The sequence below is a fragment of the Protomyctophum parallelum genome, assembly GCF_964188405.1.
Source record: "Protomyctophum parallelum genome assembly, chromosome: 6".
Lineage (NCBI taxonomy): Eukaryota > Metazoa > Chordata > Actinopteri > Myctophiformes > Myctophidae > Protomyctophum > Protomyctophum parallelum.
The window spans coordinates 44,146,350-44,168,298 of record NC_139701.1 but is presented as its reverse complement, the minus strand read 5'-3'; the positions used below and the strand labels follow the sequence as shown (position 1 = coordinate 44,168,298).

The 21,949-nt window shown below is 44.2% G+C and overlaps 1 protein-coding gene across 1 annotated transcript in view; it reads left to right on the top strand.

Annotated features, from left to right (window-relative positions):
• dbt (dihydrolipoamide branched chain transacylase E2) overlaps positions 1-20,749 on the top strand; it is a 39,046-nt gene extending 18,297 nt beyond the window's left edge. Inside the window, exons 3-11 of the mRNA XM_083767935.1 lie at positions 2,434-2,509; positions 3,175-3,356; positions 8,030-8,157; positions 8,533-8,776; positions 12,247-12,413; positions 14,824-14,901; positions 15,954-16,145; positions 18,521-18,592; positions 18,837-20,749. Of these exons, the coding sequence (XP_083624061.1) occupies positions 2,434-2,509; positions 3,175-3,356; positions 8,030-8,157; positions 8,533-8,776; positions 12,247-12,413; positions 14,824-14,901; positions 15,954-16,145; positions 18,521-18,592; positions 18,837-19,004 (1,307 nt within the window). The 3' untranslated portion in view covers positions 19,005-20,749. The remainder of the gene's footprint in view (positions 1-2,433; positions 2,510-3,174; positions 3,357-8,029; positions 8,158-8,532; positions 8,777-12,246; positions 12,414-14,823; positions 14,902-15,953; positions 16,146-18,520; positions 18,593-18,836) is intronic.
• Positions 20,750-21,949: the final 1,200 nt, after the last annotated feature.

Below are 21,949 nucleotides of genomic sequence, written 5' to 3'. Positions count from 1 at the left end.
AATAGTGGACAAGAGATCCAGTACAAGTAATTTTACACTTGGTTGCATGCTGAAAATAGCCGATCTACAAGCTCACAATGCGTCACAGCGCGACGTGTTGTGAGCTTGTAGATCTACTATTTGTCTAAAAACAGTCATTACGACGATCAAGGCCCACCAAAATACATTTTAGTCGACTAAATGATGATTTTAGACGGAAGGCCCTCCCTCCCCCAGGCACCGGGGAGCGCACGGGAACTGGTACGAGAATTACGGAGTCGCGACCCCGTTATTCTCGCCATTTCTCTTGCATTCCGGTGTGTTTGTGCCGCCTCTACTAACTGCCACCCTAGGCAATGGCCTACTGTATGTGGCCTACATGGACGCAACCGTTTGTTGGAGAGAAACAACCCCCCAAATTACCTAGCCGCAATTTGCAACAATTGTTTTTATAATGGGATGAATCTAGAGTTGCAATACCCTCCATTGACTCCCCACTCATCTTTTTTGGTTTGCGATCTGCTTGTCTTAAACGACGTTAAACTCACCAACATTGCAGCTGTAGTACAAACTTGAATTATCCTCTTTCAATCTGCCGAGCTTGTTTTTCATAAAAATCCACCGTAGAGATGTTATGAGCTACTTTCTGTCAAGACATTCTTTTTCTAAGTGTTGCAGTTTGGAAGCACTCGTTTTTATTAACGGGTCGCGCTGCTGCCTCCTGCATTATGTGCAAATTCAAAACAGGTGGAAAGCAGGGCCGTTCAGTGACGTACGGCGAGTGCTTCCAAACTCCAGCACTTAGAAAAATAATCACTTGCAGAGGATGTCTTGACAGAAAGTAGCTCATAACATCTCTACGGTGGATTTTTATGAAAAACAAGCTCGGCAGATTGAAAGAGTATAATTCAAGTTTGTACTACAGCTGCAATGTTGGTGAGTTTAACGTCGTTTAAGACAAGCAGATCGCAAACCAAAAAAGATGAGTGGGGAGTCAATGGAGGGTATTGCAACGCTAGATTCATCCCATTATTAAAAAAATGCGGCTACAAATTACCCAGTAGTAGGGCATTGAGACGTAAACAAAGTTGTATTGACCTGTTTCCGTGGGATGGTACTCCTTGTGTGTGTGCGCTTCACTTCCTTCAGCCAGTGTTGCCATGTCTGCTTATAAGCGACCTTTGGCATGTTTTTTTCCTGTAAAGTCATAGTTGCGGGTTGCACAGTGTACAGTAGTTGCTTATTTGGGCTTGCTTCCTAATGTTGTATAAACCAGTGGTTCACACATTTCTTCACATCAAGGAACCCCAGATGAATGTAAAATTGTCCACGGACATCCATCTGAAGATATTTTGTGCCATTTTTGTTAATGTTTAAAAAATATATTCAATATATATTTATTCTCAATATATGTTTTTAAAGAAACTCGATGGGAACGTCCTGAATTCAACTCTTCATATGCAACGACTAACAGAAAAGCACCTCAGTACTAACTGAGGTTAATGTGAGCATCACCACAACGTTTTAAATACTGCTGTAAGCAGCAGCAGACATAATGACATCATTCCTGATTTTAAATGCCCCCCCCCCACCCTGCCCCCCCTTGGGATTAAAATATTAATTATTTTTAAAGTGATGTGCACGTCGGAGATCCGTATGTAGGCTGTCTAACTGTCTAACAATATACATATATTAACTTTTTATTTTATTTTTTAACACCATTGACAATGAAATAATTTTTTTTTTTTTAGTTCAATGTTTGTTTTAAAAACACCATTGACAATGACGAGGGTTTAATGTCTGTTTTTAAAACGCCATTGTCAATGAAGGGAAAATGTACATGATCTTGTCCCTAACACAAACATTAGATGCCATTGACAATGAAGAGAATATAATGCTTGTTTTGTCACCGTTTGTTTCACATCACCATTACGGCGGGGCTCCACCGGGCGCGTTGTGTCTCTGTCGCGTGCGTCAAAAAACAAACCGGAGCAATTTTAATGCAGTCACGCAACGCAACGCGGGCAGTGGAGCCACCCTTCATTGATTAAAAAGGGAACATTCCCTGACGGTGACGGAGAACACAACCGGGCGCGTCAGCCCCGGTGTTACCTCACCTAATCAACAGTTAATATACTAGCGCCCCTCACTTCACACAGGTGTGATTCTTTCCCATCTTAATTGCTGTATTTAATGAAATTAAAGACAAATGAGGTCCCTCGTTCTTGGCATACTTGGTGTTAATATGTATATATTCATGTTCCAGGGAGTCATGGCCCTATCCTTCACTAATAGTATATATTCATGTTCCAGGGTATTATGTATATATTCATGTTGCAGGGAGTCATGGCCCTATTCTTCACTAATATGTGTATATTGTATATATGCATGTTCCAGTGTATTATGTATATATTCATGTTCCAGTTTATTTATATGTATATATTCATGTTCCAGGGAGCCATGGTCCCATCCTTCAGTTCAAGTTGTCGGACATCGGAGAAGGAATCATGGAGGTCACGGTCAAAGAGTGGTACGTAACCATGGCAACATAAAGCTTTAATCGGACCTGAACATTTCCCAGACAACATTTGATGTGATCCAGTGATCTAAAAGGGCAGCAGCAGCCTCTGGGCCCTATTTTGCTTGTCTTAACTTAAACATATTGACTGCCACGTATTAATTTATTTATTTCCTTCGGTGTGTACCTTGTGGTTATGGGATGGTAACCGCAAGGTTGCCAGTCCGAGCCCGTGCTCCCCCAGAGTTAGTGTCGAAGTGTCTTTGAGCAAGACTCTGAACCCCTAATTGCTCCTAATGTGCAGGTTGGTGCCTTGCATGGTTTCCGTCGCCATCGGTGCATGAATGCGTCAATGCGTGGGTGAATGTAATGTGAATGTAATGCACAGTCTATGTAAAGCACTTTGGATAAAGGCACTATATAAAATGTATAAATTCACCATTTACAACTGGTAAATGGACCCGAGGATTAGGATAAAACACGGCTCCGACCCGTGTGGGTCTCGGGTTCACTCTGGGGTGGGGGGGGGGGGGGGGGGGGGGAGAGCTCTAGTGCAGAGTGTGTGTGTGTGTGTGTGTGTGTGTACAGGTATGTAAAATAAGGGAACAAGGTGTCTCAGTTCGACAGTATCTGTGAGGTGCAGAGCGACATTGTGTGTGTGTGTGTGCACTGTTCAGGTATGTAAAAGAAGGGGACAAGGTGTCTCAGTTCGACAGTATCTGTGAGGTGCAGAGCGACAAGGCGTCGGTGACGATAACGAGCCGCTACGACGGAGTGATCCGCAAGCTGCACTACGACGTGGACGGCACGGCACTGGTGGGAACGCCCCTAGTGGACATCGAGACGGAGTCCAGTCCAGGTATTCATGTTTACCATTTAACTAACTTTAACTCTGGTGGACATCGAGGCGGAGTCCAGTCCAGGTATTTATGTTTACCATTTAACTAACTTTAAAGGAGAATTCCATGCTAGAAGGCTTTCTTACCTGTATTTGTAATTGTTATGTCCCCGCCAAAGAGGTCCAGGTGTTATTTTGTGCAAAAGCGCATTATTGGTGCAAGTCGAGAATAGTCAAAGTGTTAACTCTGGTGGACATCGAGGCGGAGTCCAGTCCAGGTGGAAACGTTTACCTGAACATTTTACCAACTTCACATTCCAGCAACGTCAACGGCAGATACGTTTCACTTTTATTTTCTTTAAAGGTATATTCAGTGATTTCACTTAATTCAAATATCACTTCTTTTTTTGTTTTGTTGTGATAATCCTCCCTACTATAGAGTGTGCTGACCATATAAGGAGTTCCTCCCTGTCCCCAGTTAACCCCTGGGGTCAAAAAAACCGTAGCTTTCTTTTTTGGCTATAGGTGGCCCAGCCTTCATCCAATCAGGATAGAGAGGGGCCTTCCGCCAATCATGATCGAGCGGAGGCGGGCCTTGGTGTGCGTGCTGTTGGCCTGTTGCGTGTCCCCCCCACTGTAGTGCGTGCATGTGCACATATTGTTACTGGGGCAGACCGGGGTTTTTTCCAAATCACTGAATGCTCCTTTAATGATGATTTTAAAGGGATTGTGATTTGTAATTTTTCTTATTTTATTTGGGTTTCTGAGCTCAATTGCACCCAAAGAACATGAACTTTTAACATTCAGTAGATTTTTCTGTGGTCTGGGGTTTTCTGGCTCAAACCAAGTGCTCTGATTTTACTGCTGTCTGTGATGTCACACTCAGCAAATCCCATATATGACAAAACATCTGCCTGTTTTCATTGCAGCTCAAATTACTTCAGAACACACACAGAGAAAACCCCAGACCAGACCATAGACAATCCACTGAATGTTCAAAGTTCAGGTTGTGTGTGTGGGTGTGTGTGTGTGTGTGTGTAATTGAGGTCATAAAACCTAAAATAAAAAATAAATGAAAATTATTATCTTTGAATATATATAATATAAAATATAATATAATCAAATATAATATAATATAATATAATATATAATTAGTCATGAAACCTTTAATCTTGCTTTTATCACATCTGCATCCTCCAATGTGTAGGAAGGTGACACACCCTCGGACTGGTTGTTAGAGATGGTTTCTCTGGTGGTCCAGTCTGGGACATTCCCACAGACTGGTTGTTGGAGGGGGTTTCTTGGTGGTCCAGTCTGGGACATGCCCTCGGACTGGTTGTTAGAGATGGTTTCTCAGCAAGGGCAGAATCCATTTCTTCCGACCGACGGTCGGTCGCTTTAGCACCGTCGCTCCGTCGCGACGCACCGTCGAACGGTCCTATTTCGGTCCGTCGGTCCGTCGTTCCGTCGGTCGGTCGGTCTGTGGCTCCGTCGCTCCGTCGCTCCGTCGGTCCGTCGCTCCGTGGCTCCGTCGCTCCGTGGCTCCGTCGCTCCGTCGCTCCGTCGGTCGGTCCGTTTTTGCGTCGCGACGGACCGCCGGTCGCAGGTTTAGGGTGGATGGATTCTGCCCTTGCTGCCCAAATGGTAACTCTGTCATTTCTCTACCGTTTTGGACGGGGGTGGGCTCTTTGGAATCGTGTGGCCCCCCTGGAGGTTTCTATGGGGGTCTCGAGGTTCGGGGACCCCTGGGGACCCCCAGGGACCCCCAAATGGTAATGTCACCTGTGGACACTAACTGTAATTGTCTCACTGTCTCGCTGCTGCGCTGCGCCGCACAGACAGCAACTTGTGTGTAACATGTGCGTTCGTGCCGTGTTGCTGGTATATTATTATTATTATATTTTTTGCGCCGCCGCGTTGTCTCGCTGCTGCGCTGCACAGACAGCAGCTTGTGTGTAACATGTGCGTTCGTGTAAATGTTCGTGTAAATGTTTTAGGTCGGCCGGTCGGTGATTTGGTCTGTCCTTCATATATTTTTTTTTCTGCTCTCGTTGGACTTAACTTTAAAAGTCCAATGGAACACCTCTTTGTAACGGGTCGCTGTAGTATAGTGGTCTAATTCCTCGCCTCTCTATTCTTTTTTGCTGAGGACGCTGGTTCAATTCCCGCTCGCGGCAGACCAAAATTATTATATTTTAGACAGACACACAGACAGACAGACAGACTGCCTGCCTGTCTGCCTGCCTAATGTATTGTAAATAATGTATTCATTCCATACGGCTATTTTTTTTTAATATAAAAACTTTTGTCTTTCGCGCGATTCGAACCAGTGTCGTCAGCACCAAAACATTGAGAGGCGAGTGATTAAACCGCTAGACTACAGCGGCCATACGTTACAAAGAAGTGTTTCATTGGACTTATAAAGACAATAGCACCCAGCTGCAGTCTCGCAAGGGGAGGGACCGGAAGTGCTTTTATTTCCGGCTTCCACGTGCACAAGCGCACATACACGCACGCGAAATATAATGCAATATGTAATAATCAGCTCATACATTATAAAGACATTATTGCATTATGAAGTTTTATTACAGTATGAGTCGCCTATGTGGAGGTTCTTAATGTAACACATTATTACATTATAGAAAAATCTATTAAGTTATGTGCTCGTCTTTTAATTACATTATGAGCTGATTATTACATTATGAGGTCAGATGTAGAGTTGCTGGCCGCCTCAGCTCCATATATGGAGATCTAGGTGATGATCCAGTCTTTTCAATGTATGGCTATCCAGGGTTTGATGAGGTCAGTGTCGGGATCTTATATCATATGGAAACGGCCATATATGGTGGTGTGACGTGTCATGAGGCGTGACCATATATGGAGGCATGACACGAGGCGTGACATGACACACTTACTGACTGACTGACGGGAAATGCAGGTTTTCATAGTAAATTAAATGCATATGGTCGTGTGTCTGTGGTCTATGGTCTGGACATGGTGTGTGTGGGACAGGGGTACGGGGTTATAGCAACTTATTACATTACTTAAATGCCTTGATATCATTATGTTATAATCGACCATATAGGCCTAGCCTATTATTGCATATCATTTTATTATTGTTAGATTTGCATTTCTTCAAATATGCACACTTATACCACCAACTAATAAGCTTTCAATTAAAATATTACCTACAACAAACTACTTCAAACTTTTCCAAACCGACCACGTAATTATGTTTAAGCACAGATGGTACTATATACACCCGGCATTTAAGCGCGCACCAGCAAGTGCGTGTCGTGCACGCGCATTATATTTCGCGTGCGTGTATGTGCGCTTGTGCACGTGGAAGCCGGAAATAAAAGCACTTCCGGTCCCTCCCCTTGCGAGACTGCAGCTGGGTGCTATTGTCTTTATAAGTCCAATGAAACACTTCTTTGTAACGTATGGCCGCTGTAGTCTAGCGGTTTAATCACTCGCCTCTCAATGTTTTGGTGCTGACGACGCTGGTTCGAATTGCGCGAAAGACAAAAGTTTTTATATTAAAAAAAAATAGCCGTATGGAATGAATACATTATTTACAATACATTAGGCAGGCAGACAGGCAGGCAGACAGGCAGTCTGTCTGTCTGTCTGTGTGTCTGTCTAAAATATAATAATTTTGGTCTGCCGCGAGCGGGAATTGAACCAGCGTCCTCAGCAAAAAAGAATAGAGAGGCGAGGAATTAGACCACTATACTACAGCGACCCGTTACAAAGAGGTGTTTTTTAAAGTTAAGTCCAACGAGAGCAGAAAAAAAAATATATGAAGGACAGACCAAATCACCGACCGGCCGACCTAAAACATTTACACGAACATTTACACGAACGCACATGTTACACACAAGCTGCTGTCTGTGCAGCGCAGCAGCGAGACAACGCGGCGGCGCAAAAAATATAATAATAATAATATACCAGCAACACGGCACGAACGCACATGTTACACACAAGTTGCTGTCTGTGCGGCGCAGCGCAGCAGCGAGACAGCGAGACAATTACAGTTAGTGTCCACAGGTGACATTACCATTTGGGGGTCCCTGGGGGTCCCCAGGGGTCCCCGAACCTCGAGACCCCCATAGAAACCTCCAGGGGGGCCACACGATTCCAAAGAGCCCACCCCCGTCCAAAACGGTAGAGAAATGACAGAGTTACCATTTGGGCAGCAAGGGCAGAATCCATCCACCCTAAACCTGCGACCGGCGGTCCGTCGCGACGCAAAAACCGACCGACGGAGCGACGGAGCCACGGAGCGACGGAGCGACGGAGCCACAGACCGACCGACCGACGGAACGACGGACCGAAATAGGACCGTTCGACGGTGCGTCGCGACGGTGCTAAAGCGACCGACCGTCGGTCGGAAGAAATGGATTCTGCCCTCCCTCTGGTTTCTCTGGTGGTCCAGTCTGGGACATGCCCTCGGACTGGTTGTTTGAGATGGTTTCTCTGGTGGTCCAGTCTGGGACATGCCCTCGGACTGGTTGTTAGAGGGGGTTTCAAATGCCCATGGAATGCTGGGTGACATGACATGCTTGTTGTATCGTGACACATGCCTTGATTTTGTGGATGTAACTTTGCTGCACCTGAACTATTTATGTCCTATTAATTTCCTCTGTGTGGGCATAAATAAATAGTTAAAATGTGTGTGTGCGCATGCCCAGAATTGACCCAGGAAGAGGATGTGGTGGAGACCCCGGCCATGTCACATGACGAACACACCCACCAGCAGATCAAAGGTCACAAGACACAGGCCACGCCCGCTGTGAGGCGCCTCGCCATGGAGAATAATGTAAGTCACATGACACAGGCCACGCCCACTGTGAGGCCACGCCCACTGTGAGGCCACGCCCACTGTGAGGCGCCTCGCCAACGTACAATATAAACATACATCCATGTTAAAGATTGAGCTCAGTGAGGTTGTGGGAACGTTTAAAGATGGACACATAACATAATACTGCATAGCATCCATGTGATAGTTTAAGCTGAATGAGGTGGGGGGAATGTTTAAAGATTGTCACATAATTCTGCATAACATCCGTGGTTACAGATTGAAATGGACACATAATACTGCATAACATGGTTACAGATTAAGATGGACACATAATACTGCATAACATGGTTACAGATTAAGATGGACGCATAATACTGCATAACATGGTTACAGATTAAGCTGAGTGAGGTGGTGGGAACCGGCAGAGACGGGCGTATTCTCAAAGAGGACATCCTCAACTTCCTGGCCAAGCAGACCGGCGCCATCTTGTCTCCGTCTCTGGCCTTCCAGGAGATCCAGACTCTGCCTCCGGCCGCCCTGCGCAAGGAGAAGGCTCCGCCCAGCGCTCCTCTGCCGGCCACGCCCCCCAGACCCATGCCGGTCTTCACGGGGAAAGATGTCACCGAACCCCTGAAAGGTCCGTCCGTCTGCAAGTCTGTCTGCATATCTGTCTGTCTGTTATAGTTTGGTGAAGACCATAACATAAATCCATAGTTTTAAGAGAGAAGTTCACCAGGGTTCCATAAAGCCATAGTTTGAAGACAGATGTTCCCTACAGGTCCATAAAGCAATAGTTTGAAGACCATAATACTAATAATAAAACTTTATTTGTATAGCACCTTTCATGACATGAAATGCAGCTCAAAGTGCTTTACAGAGCAATGGAGAAAAAAAAGAAAAGCAAGGCATAAACATTAAAAAACAAGAGCAGTAATGCAATACAGTGAGGACATGAATAACACAAAAATAAAATATCAATTAAAAGCAAGGGTGTAGAAGTGGGTCTTGAGCTGTGCTTGTACAGAGGCTGCCTGTCGAAGGTACAGTGGGAGTTTGTTCCATGCCGTCGGCCCGTAGAAGCAAAAAGCTGCTTCCCCGTATTTTTTAGTTGCCATTTTTTTAGGCAAAGCGAGCAGGCCAGCAGTGGAAGACCTTAGGGGCGGTTTGGGACATATTTAGGCAGGCAGTCATGTAGGTAGGAAGGTGCGAGACCATTGTGAGCTTTATAAACAAGTAAAATTATTTTAAAATCAATCCTAAAAACAACCGGAAGCCAGTGCAGTGAAGGCAAAACTGGAGTAATATGTTCTCTCATCTTAGTTCTAGTTAAAACTCTGGCTGCTGCATTTTGGACAAGTTGTAATCTGTCAGTTGTTTTCTTAGGAAGTCCAGAAAAAAGTGCATTGCAGTAATCAAGCCGAGAATTAAAAAAAGGCGTGGATTAACTTAGCTTTAGAAGCCGGGAACGACTGCTTGTAGGACTGGGGGCGGTTTAAAAGTCGTTCAATGGTAGAGAATAGGACTCTGGCATTGTTCTTGTTCTCATTACCGGTAATAATGCCAGAGAAATATGCCTGCCTTGCCAGACGCAAGGCTTTGTTATATGCGACTGTTGAGTTTTTAAGAATCTCTAGGTGGATGGTAAGTTTATTTTTCCCCAAGCTCGCTCAGCTCTACGACATTCTTGCTTCAGTGAACGTGTATGCTCATTTATCCAGGGTGTTACTCTGGTGTTCTCTTTCTTTTTAGTTTTCAAAGGAGCCACTATGTCAAGAGCTGACTCTAGTTTAAGATATAGTATATTCAGTGATGTTTTTCTCTAGATCAGAGACAGTCAAAACACAGCAAATAGTGGTCTACAGGCCTTTCAATATTCCTTTCCACAGTGATGTTCAGACCTCTAGAAATCACCAGGTCCAGAGTGTGCCCATGTTTATGTTTAGGCCCAACAACATGTTGGATAAACTCAAAGGAGTGCAATAACTCTAAGAAACCCATAGCCACAGCATCTGAAGCATCGTCCAGGTGAAGATTAAGAACAGCTGAGATAAGAGTTCTGTCATAGTTAGTGGAACAGACAAAGTTCTGATATTTCTGTTAGAAATACTGCTTTGCTGCACTTTGGAGGACGATAAATGCTAATCATTGGCATAGAGGATTGACCCTGTAGTATTGTGGCCTGGTATTCAAAGGATGGAAAGAGTCAGAGCCTTGAATTTTAAAGTGTCTGAAAAAAATATTGCCAGTCCACCTCCTTTCTTAGCCCTGAATGAAGCTGTAGTTTGCGGGTCAGGCTGGTGCTAGGAGAACAACTCCATCCGAGCCAAGCCATGTCTCTGTTAGAAAGATTATATCTAGCTTCTCTTTACAGATTATATCATTTACAGAGGAGGACTTATTTGTTAGTGACCTGATGTTAAACAAGGCAAGGTTTAGCTTGTTATCACATTTTTGGAGGCTTTGATGCCTGTGAGGTACAGTAACCAAACAGCATTCTCTCTTCAAACCACTCCTTTGAAATAACAGTAGAAATGTTATTTCTTGTTCCCTACTGTTCCATAAAGCCATAGTTTGAAGACCATGCTTCTTCTTGTTCCCTACTGTTCCATAAAGCCATAGTTTGAAGACCATGCTTCTTCTTGTTCCCTACAGTTCCATAAAGCCATAGTTTGAAGACCATGCTTCTTCTTGTTCCCTACAGTTCCATAAAGCCATAGTTTGAAGACCATGTATCCTCTTGTTCCCCAGGGTTCCACAAAGCCATAGTTTGAAGATCATGTATGTTATGAGGTTCCCCAGGGTTCCATAAAGCCATAGTTTTAAGATAATGTATTAGGGTTGGGTGACGATACGAATACATCGTCAATCGCGAATATACGAATCCAATCGCCGAATATTTTTATTAGGCGATTTCTCGGGACGATTTAGCCCATATAACCTGTAAAGTGTGAGCAACATGTGGATCAATTTGGCCCAGCAAAGTAGTAACAGCGGCCGGGTGGAAATCACCTCCTCCCGTTATAATGTATGCTCCCACAGTCCCGACTCCCCGCACTCAGCACTGTCAGCAGCCAGCATCGGGCACCGCCGCACCACGGCACGGCACTTACGGCAGCCTGGCTGGGAGCCGAGGGAGGCTGTAGCCTACATGTTGTTTAAGCTCCGGAGTCCAGACCCATGCAGTTTAATAATATACAGTCACAACAGAATGCACACTGCTGTCTCGTGTCTCATCACAATCCCAATGCGCCACCCGTGAGTGGCGGGGGGGAAATAAAAAAACTGTCTACTAGTGTTAGTGTATAGGCACGGGGATCATTCATTAGCTTAGCGCTTAGCTTAGAGCTTAGCTTAGCGTGTAGCCAATACTGGTGCAACCCACTGATTGAACTTCATCTCCGCCTGTAATCTAAGTTATTTTTATTGACAACGTGAACGGACCCCGACACCAGCGCTGCAAAAATAGACAGATCTACAAGCTACAAGCGATGCCTTGAGAGCCTGTGTGGATCAGCCAGGCTGCAGCAGCTTGTGGGCTCCGCTGCTCCGCTCCGAGCCTCCGACGACCGGACCGGGGAGGGAAGGGAGCAAGTTACCCTGGCTGCGCTGCAGAAACAGACTGATCTACAAGCTCTCAACGCCTAGCGAACGGAGCTGCGAAAACAGGCAGGACGCGGCGCCTTGAGAGCTTGTAGATCTGGCTTTTTTGCGACCTGCAGTGAGCTGTTCTCACTCTACTTTTATGACACGAATACATCGTCAATCGGCGAATATTGGTCAGACGATTGGCGGTTGAAAAAAATTGGCATATCGCCCAACCTTATAATGTATGTTGTGATGTTCCCCAGGGTTCCACAGTGCCATAGTTTGAAGACCATGTATGTTATGAAGTTCCCCAGGGTTCCATAGAGCCAAAGTTTGAGGACCATGTATGTTGTGATGTTCTCCAGGGGTTCCATAGAGCCATAGTTTGAAGATCATGTATGTTGTCATGTTCCCCAGGGTTCCATAGAGCCATAGTTTGAAGATCATGTATGTTTTGTGATGTTCTCCAGGGGTTCCATAAAGCCATAGTTTGAAGACTATGTTGTTTCTCGTTTTCCCCAGGGTTCCACAAGGCCATGGTGAAGACCATGACGGCGGCTCTGAAGATCCCTCACTTTGGTTACTGTGACGAGGTGGACCTGACCCGCCTGGTGGCTCTGAGAGCTCAGCTCAAACCTGTGACCGAAGCCCGGGGGGTCAGGCTGAGCTACATGCCTTTCTTCATTAAGGTATACAGATCTATCTAACGGTGCGTGTTATACTTTAGCTATTGAAAAATAGCAGATACACAAGCTCATAGCGCGGCAGTGAGTGCCGTGCTATATGAGCTTGTAGGTCTGCTATTTTTGAGAAATAGTGAAAATGTGGTGCAAGAATGTTTTTTTTTTTTTTTCAGAGCGAACGTTTTTAACTCAAATCTTTGCCTCTGACCCCCATCTGAAAATATGTAGCTCCAGGGACACCCTCCAGTAGGCATGCCACGGTATGAGAATTTACAGTATGGTACGGTATTGATAACCTATACCTCGGTATTCCACGGTATTTATTAATACCTGGGCCCACAGGATCGAGCCCAGGGTGCCGGGCCGTTTCCGGCAAGCCGCCCCACGTCCGAAACGGTAGAGAAATGACAGCGTTACCATGTGGGGGTTGCACCAGGTGAAGAGATGGTCAGTCTCCTATTGGTCATATTATATGGTGCACCTTCTCCATGTGTGCCTATGTCTCCTATTAAATATCCATATTGGTTTACATAAAAGTCAGACTTTAAAAAGTATTCTGATGTGATAAAACGGACTACATCACAAATTAATCACCCACCTCAGTGGGACATTCTCTGTCTGTCTGTCTGAAGATTGTTTTTTTATTATGAGAGCCGGCTTGGCTTTTTTGGCACATTATATGCGTGCGTATTGTGCGTGCGTGAGAAATGGTGGGTGTGGCGTGAGTGCGTGTGAAAGACGTCTCATGCGTGAGTCTCACGCTGAATGCGTGAGAGTTGGCAGGCCTGATGAGCAGCATGCGCCGCCCACCAACGCTGTATTCAAATACCGTAAACTCGGAAATCGCACGGTATCAACACCGTGGCTGTTACTGTTGCGGTATTATCGAATTTCGTTAAACCGCGGCATGCCTATTCTCCAGAAGCAAATATTTGAGTTAAAAACATTCTGAAATACTATATATTCAAAGATTTGTGCCACATTTTCACGATTTTTCAGAAAATAGCAGACCTACAAGCTCATAGTGCCGCGCTATGAGCTTGTAGATCTGCTATTTTTCAATAGCTAAAGTATAACATAATGCTTAAAACACCAAAAGGTGTTCCCGCCCAAAATGGGTTAAAATGCACTGTAAGTCCTAAATCTGTGACTGACGGCCACGGTAGCCTGGAAACCAGACAAATCTGCCCCAGGAAAGAAAATCCCTGTGGAGATTGGGTCTGGCACTGATCGGTTTGAATTAACATTTTTTGCTGTGATTTTTGGAATCTGTTTGTAACCCTGCCCCCTTGGAAATAAATCTTCCACACCGAAGTTCCAGAATAATATCTATGCAGTGATATAGAGCGTCGCAGTCCCGCCCCCTTTCATGATGACGCCAGGCCCCGGAAATGATTCCCAATGCATTTTCCCCCTCAGACATTTCAAAATTTATTTAAAGACTTTTACACCGCGGACAAAGCCAACTCTTGTCGTGACAAATCATGACAACAAACACAATATTTTGGACCAAACAAATAATTTCAAAGAAGAAAAACAACAAAAAAAAGTGTTGTAACCTGCCGTTTTTTTTCTTCTTTCTAATTATTTGTTTGCTTTGCCCACGGTGTAAACGTCTTTAAATAAATAGTTTTTGAAACGTTTATGAGGAAAATTATTATATTATTATTAATATATTATTATTTTCCAGGTGGGGGGGACTGGGACGCTCTATTAGTCTGGCCATGCCAGGCTACGGCCGAGGAGCCAGGCTGAGCTAATATGCCTTTCTTTATTAACCCATTCTGAACGGGCACCCATTTTGGTGTCAGCATCATGTTATGCTTTAGCTATTGAAAAATAGCAGATCTACAAGCTCATACGAGCTTGTAGGTCTGCTATTTTTGAAAAATCGAAGACACTTTTAGAATCTGATCTCAGGTCAGAATGGGTTAATAATGAAACTGTCAGGATGTAGAGGACATTTTTAGAATCTGATCTCAGGTCAGAATGGGTTTTCTGAAAAACCCTATGTTTCTATGTCTGTCATTCTCAAACATTCATGTCGAGGAGCCCCAGAATTATCTGTAATTGCCCACGACCCTCATCTGAAAGAATATATATTCAAGGATTTGCGCCACATTAAAAAAAAGCAGACAGCTCGTAGCGCGGCAGCTATGAGCTTGTAGTTCTGCTATTTTTCAATAACTAAAAGTATAACATAATGCTTAAAACACCAAAAGTGCTTCCAGCCCAGAATGGGTTAACGTAACATAAAACGGGTCTATATTAGACGTGTGATGTGATCTCTGTGTTGTGATTGGTCCATAAAACGGGTCTATATTAGACGTGTGATGTGATCTCTGTGTTGTGATTGGTCCATAAAACGGGTCTATATTAGACGTGTGATGTGATCTCTGTGTTGTGATTGGTCCAGGCTGCGTCTCTCGGCCTGCTGCACTTCCCCATTCTCAACGCGTCGCTAGACGAAGGCTGCCAGAACATCACATATAAGGTAGGTATCAATATTCATAAAGGTATGCGTGAATATTCATATTAATGTGAACATCACATATACAGTTAATATTTCTGTAGATGGGGTTTGCGGGAACGCCTACTGACTGGCAAAAAAACTACTTTCTGGCCTTGACAGCTCATACATCCATCTTCAACCGCTTATCCGTAGTCGGGTCGCGGGGGCAACAACTCCACCAGAGTGCTCCAGACTTCCCTCTCCAGAGCAACATTAGTGACTTCCTCCTGGGGCATCCCGAGACGTTCCAAGGCCAGTGAGTCGATGTGTTTCCTCCAACTGCGCCTTGGTCTGCCCCGAGGTCTCCTCCCAGTGGGACGTGCGTCGAGGACCTCCCTAGGGAGACGCCCGAGAGGCATCCTAACCAGATTCCCGAACCACCTAAGCTGGCTCCTTTCCAGGCGAAGGAGCAGCCAAACAGAAAAGAATTGGACACACATATTTATATTATATTCCAAACGAGATGCATGCTGAAGCCAGAAATGAAGTCCTTTTGGTGAAAGCCATGGATTAGGAGACATTCTTTCTGAGCCGTAAACAAGGAAGTGAACATCAGCGCTCATGCGTGAAAGGAGTACGGTGCAGAAGGAAAGGCCAACCCAAAAAATAATAGAAATTAAAATGGATTTTTAATCAATAAAAAAAGCCCTAAAGAAGTGTATACACGTCCAAGGCCTTCTGTGGTATTATTAGAAAGGACGTCGTCAACTACTATACACGTCCTTAAAAAAAAAAAGTGTTAATATTATTTTAGGCCTCTCGTAACATCGGCCTGGCCATGGACACAGCTCAGGGTCTTCTCGTTCCTAACGTATATTATATACCTGTATTAATAACCATATTCATATTATTTTAGGCGTCAACTATAACATTGGCCTGGCCATGGACACGGCTCATAGATATTATATTAATATGTTATATATTACTCCAGGCCTCTCATAACATTTGGCCTGGCCATGGACACCGCTCAGGGCCTTCTCGTTCCTAACGTATATATTATGTACCTGTATTAATAACCATATTAATTGTTTTAGGCCTCTCATAACATCGGCCTGGCCATGGACACCGCTCAGGGCCTTCTCGTTCCCAACGTGAAGAACGTCCAGATGCTCAGCGTGATGGACATCGCCGTGGAGCTGAACCGTCTGCAGAATTTGGGTTCCACGGGGCAGCTGGGCACGAGTGAGCTCACAGGGGGAACCTTCACCCTGTCCAACATTGGATCTGTACGTTCTCACACTACTACTACTACACTTTACCTGACACTAACTAACAGACAGACACTAGACCTGACACTAACTAACAGACAGACACTAGACCTGACACTAACTAACAGACAGACACTAGACCTGACACTAACTAACAGACAGACACTAGACCTGACACTAACTAACAGACAGACACTAGACCTGACACTAACTAACAGACAGACACTAGACCTGACACTAACTAACAGACAGACACTAGACCTGACACTAACTAACAGACAGACACTAGACCTGACACTAACTAACAGACAGACACTAGACCTGACACTAACTAACAGACAGACACTAGACCTGACACTAACTAACAGACAGACACTAGACCTGACACTATCTAACAGACAGACACTAGACCTGACACTAACTAACAGACATACACTATACCTGACACTAACTAACAGACAGACACTATACCAGACACTAACTAACAGACAGACACTATACCAGACACTAGACCCATAGAGTATATATGAATAGAGAAGACACCCGAGTTCTCCTCCCATCCACTTGCATTAAGTTGCTCAAAAGCGCATGAGGCAATTTCACTCCTCCTTCCTGGTAGGAACAGAGTGCATTCTGGGATGGATTTGCCTCAAACACATGAACGCGCTGCCGTGACTATCATTATGCCGTTTGTGCGCGTTCACGTATGAAACATTCGTTCACGTGTCATGGCCTCAATCACATGAACGTGCGCAATGATAGTCAACGGAGCAGCTGCAATGACAAATTCGGCCTCTATGTCCATTTCGCCTCAGGGTTTCCTCTGGGTGCCTTCTCTATTCATATATACTCTAAGACTAGACCTGACACTAACTAACTAACAGACACTATACCAGACACTAGACCTGACACTAACTAACAGACAGACACTATACCAGACACTAACTAACAGACACTATACCTGCCACTAACTAACAGACAGACACTAACTAACAGACACTATACCTGTCACTAACTAACAGACAGACAGTAGACCTGACACTAACTAACAGACAGACACTATACCTGACACTAACTAACAGACAGACATTATACCTGACACTAACTAACAGACACTATACCTGACACTAACTAACAGACAGACACTACCTGACACTAACTAACAGACAGACACTATACCTGACACTAACTAACAGACAGACACTATACCTGACACTAACTAACAGACAGACACTATACCTGACACTAACTAACAGACAGACACTATACCAGACACTATGGCCCTCATTTATCAACCATGCGTACGCCAAAATATGGGTGCACGCCGAAATTACCAACATTTTCGGCATTTACCATTTCCGCCAAAGCTTGAAATTGAACTTGACAAAGTTCAAAAACTCACGTCTGGTCGGGAGCTGTCGTACGCTTTGTCCTCACCTGTTTTTCTGTCGTAGAACAGCGGAGCAGCATTGTTTGACCAGCTGAGAGGCTGTCACAGGCATCTAAACATATGTGTTCACTCCTAAAATGTATAAAACTAATAATAGCATACATGTGAAAAAACTATTTTGTAAAAGCATGTCAAATTGGTAGGATATTATCATATTTCCAAGTGTGCAAGCTTATTAAAATTGGGCAATTAAAAACAATGCTGCAAGTCATGCTTAAGCCATTTAAACAGTGTTTTGCATGAGCGCATACCGGTAGCCCCCGACCCCCCCCCCCCCCCCCCCCCCCCCCATGACATATCGAGAGGCATTTGCAGCCTGCAGCTTTAGCTTTTCTTTTCGCAGATAAGTAAGTCTACAGCCATGTCTTTCTCACGTCTCGTCCTTTTAATTAAGGATAAACCCGACGCACTCGAATGCCACTAATGTGACATGCCGACAGTGCCGAGGCAGCAAAGTGGGGACCGCATCTTTTTTGTTTTCGTCATATGGAAAATCACGGGGTGCCAACTTAATTCACGGACCTCCACCACTACAGCCTAGTTGACTAGTTGATAAGGACGGAAAAAAGGTTTTAGTTTTTAGTTTGTTTTTGTAGGCCTCAGCTAGAATGCTAGATTATAATCACCAAATGTACACAGTTTTTAAATGTACAAATAATATTAACAAAAAGAAAAATAGGTAGTTAAACAACTAGTCGACTACTAGTAAACTAGGCAACTAGTCAACTAAATACAGCCCCATGTCTCCTTCCTGAAGGCAGCAACCTAAACTCTCCATACAAAACATGGCTAGTATTAGAGGTGGGGGACACATTAGATCTGTAAGACCTCTATCAGCTGGGAACTACTGGTGACCTCACAGTGAGGAACCATTAGATCTGTAAGACCTCACACTAGAATAATAGTGAGAATAATAATTATGCATGTCTTCTTCTGTGGTCAGATTGGAGGAACGTACGCCAAGCCAGTCATACTGCCCCCTGAGGTGGCCATCGGTGCTCTGGGAAAGATACAGGTAATATATACTACAATACTACTAATAACTAATTTTAAAAAAGTTTAAAAAATATATATTATATATTTGTATACTAATGAGCAGCATATTGAGGATAAAAATGAGGACAGAAAAGTGATTGGCCGGAATGACATTCGTGATGATTTGATTGGCTGAGCACGGAATATATGATGATAAGAGCACCCTTCCCTTCACACAAGTGTAATTTTTTTTAATATCATGTGTGTGTGTGTGGTTGGTTTAGGTTCTCCCCAGGTTCGACCTCCAGGGTCAGGTGGCCAAGGCTCACATCATGGTGGTCAGCTGGTCAGCTGACCACCGCATCATCGACGGAGCGTCCATGTGTCGATTCTCCAACCTGTGGAAGGATTACCTGGAGAACCCTTCATCCATGGTCCTGGACCTAAAATGATCCTAATATGTACCCCTAGACCTTCCCCCCACACACACACATATCTAACCCCCGTACCCCCGACCTTTACCCCCATACCACCACCGTGTGTCGATTCTCCAACCTGTGGAAGGATTACCTAGGGCAGGGGTTTCCAAAGTGGGCATCTAAATGATAATTAGGAAACCAAATGGACGCTTATGGGTCTGTAACGTTAGGGTCCATTTGTTCTCTCTCAGAGTTAAATTAACTTTGATTTTACAATTTTCATTGGGGGGTCCCAGAGATAGAAATGCCATTAAATGGGGGACCGTAACCTTAATTCAAGTCAAACCTTGGGGTGGTTGGTGGTTGAGAATCACTGCTAGACCCGTAAAAATCTTCTCTTATGGGGGGGGAGGGTCCTTGGCATATAATTTCTAAGGGGGTCCGCAGGCTAATGTGTGTCAATTTGGGGGAACTTGACATGAAAAGGTTTGATAACCACTGACCCTAGAGAAGACTTCAGCCACGGTCCTGGACCTAAAAGAATACTAAGATCTGGACCTGGTCTAGATCCCACACACCCAGACCCACCATGTCTACCTATTACACCCACCCAACCCTAGCCCCCCAATCCTTCCCTGGACTTTGGTGTGACTTTGTCTGCGTCTAAAACCACAAGCAACATGCTAATTACGGATGTCCCGATACACTTTTTTCGTTCCCGATCCGATCCCGATACCGCAATTGCTGTGTTGGCCGATACCGAGTACCGATACCAGAGAATCATATTTATAATAATAAAACAAAAAAGAAGATTACTTATTTTATCTCGTGTTGTTAATAGCAGACTCCTCCTCACTCAAATGTGCACTTGCAATTCGGGCAACTCGAAAGCAAACTCCACATGCCCCCACATTTTATTTACCTGCCATAGTGTCAACCCCTTACCCCTGTGTCGGATCGGTGGGTAGATATTCGCTGATACCGTTATGACCCGATATGACCAAAAAGGGCCGATGTCGATACAGTATCGGGACATCTCTACTAATCGGTATGCTGTTATCAGCTGTGTTGATACCGGGCCGATCGTGACCAAAAATAATCTGATCGGGATCGGTTCCCGAAAAAGACCTGATTGGGAGCACCTGTAGTTAGTGTGTGTAGTATGTCGCTGTACAGTTTCAGACGCAGCTGGTGGATTCTCTCTCTAACTAACGTGTCTTTGTGTCGTCGCCTTCCTTCCTTTCCTCTCCTTTTTTGCGCTCGTTTCCTCGTTGCCTTACGTCTTCCAGACGTCTAGACGGGATCTAGGATGTTAAATAACTGTTACTGTACAGCCCTGGAACGTGAAAATATGAAATGTACAAAGAAATCTGATGAATTCATGCTGATCTAGTAGCCTGTAAAATAACTGTGAACCATGATTTCACATTACAACCTTTTTACAAAACAAGTTATGCATAAATCACATTTTAAAGCTGCATAAATGAAAATCCCACTTTACAACTGTGCTTTATCACGTGGTTTTAGAACAGCCAATGGGATTGTGGGTTGTAATCGCGTGGTTTTAGGACAGCCAATGGGATCGTGGTTTGGATGTATTATACTAGTACTTGCTCATCCCTCTCATCCAATGAGCTCATCTTCGACTTCGGATTGGTTCTCAAATGGCAATTAAGTGTTGTGATGTCATGAGGGGGGGCGTGTTTGTTTATGCTTTGTTTGTGAGTGAGATTATTCTGTGAACAATAAATATCATGTTTTTTTCCACATTGTAAAAACCATAATGTAATGTAGTTGTAAAATCTGTTGGACCATTTTAGCCTTCATTCAACACGAGGTCTACCTTCTAAAAACAGTGGTTTTCTATCCTTTTCATATCAAGGCCCATTATTTATTTGGCATTTGAGCCACGGACCACCATTTTGATGACATTTTTGCCTCTCAGAAACAAAAATAAAATAAAATTTCCTTACAGTTCGATATGATTTGGTCCACAATTCCATGCTGGAATTTCGTAGGAGAGATAACGGGCAAATGTTGATCAAAATAACAATTCTTCTACATTCTCTCTAAATATGTAGACCATAAAATGTAGCCCGGGTGCAGAGTTAAAGATCTACAAGGGTCCATTTGGTTACCAACTCTCCATCATTTAGCTGGGGACAACCTCGAACCCCAACCCCCTCAAGTCCCACTGGTGGTCCCCGGACCACTGGTTGAAAGCCACTGTTCTAAAACACATGTAAAGCTGCAATCTGTGATGTTGACTGTAATGTTGACCTGTGTTCAAACCCAGCTCATCCCCTGGTTCACCAAAGTAATTTCTCTATGGAGAATAACATGGGCTCATCTTAAAATTGTCTCGTATAAGACTTCTGGTCCAAAAATAAACAAACTCTCTCTGCGAATCAGTCATATATATTTCATGTAGTCTGTTTCTAGTGAAAATGTAACTAATTCAGCAGCAGTAACAATAGCGGTTTCTCTCAGTCAGTTGGTTCTTCATATCCATATCGGTGAAACGGCCGGGATGATTTGTTTATTTTTTCACACAGTTCTTATATGAGGCCATCTAAAATCCCCCTATGGGGATTACAATGCAAATAAAAAGTGCATGGACCACTGGACGTAGCGCCCACTACTGATATTGACATTAGACTTCGGTGCTCTTGCTGCTGGACATAATAATATAAGACAGAATGTCCGTTTGGCCAGGGGGGGGAGATATTGCTCTTTGAGCTCTTCAGGCAGTAGACCGGGGTCTAAAATGTATCAATAGAACCACTTCCTTAACCATAGTATTGTATACATTGTCACAAGTGACGCCTTGTTTTTGAGTGATTTATTAGTCCTGACTGTAAACGGTCATTAAGTCATTAAGGGACACAGGCTTTAGTTCCGACACCATTATTAGTCCGACAGTCATTAGACCGACAACCTACCTCTATCCCTAACCTAACCGTAACCGCAAGCACGGG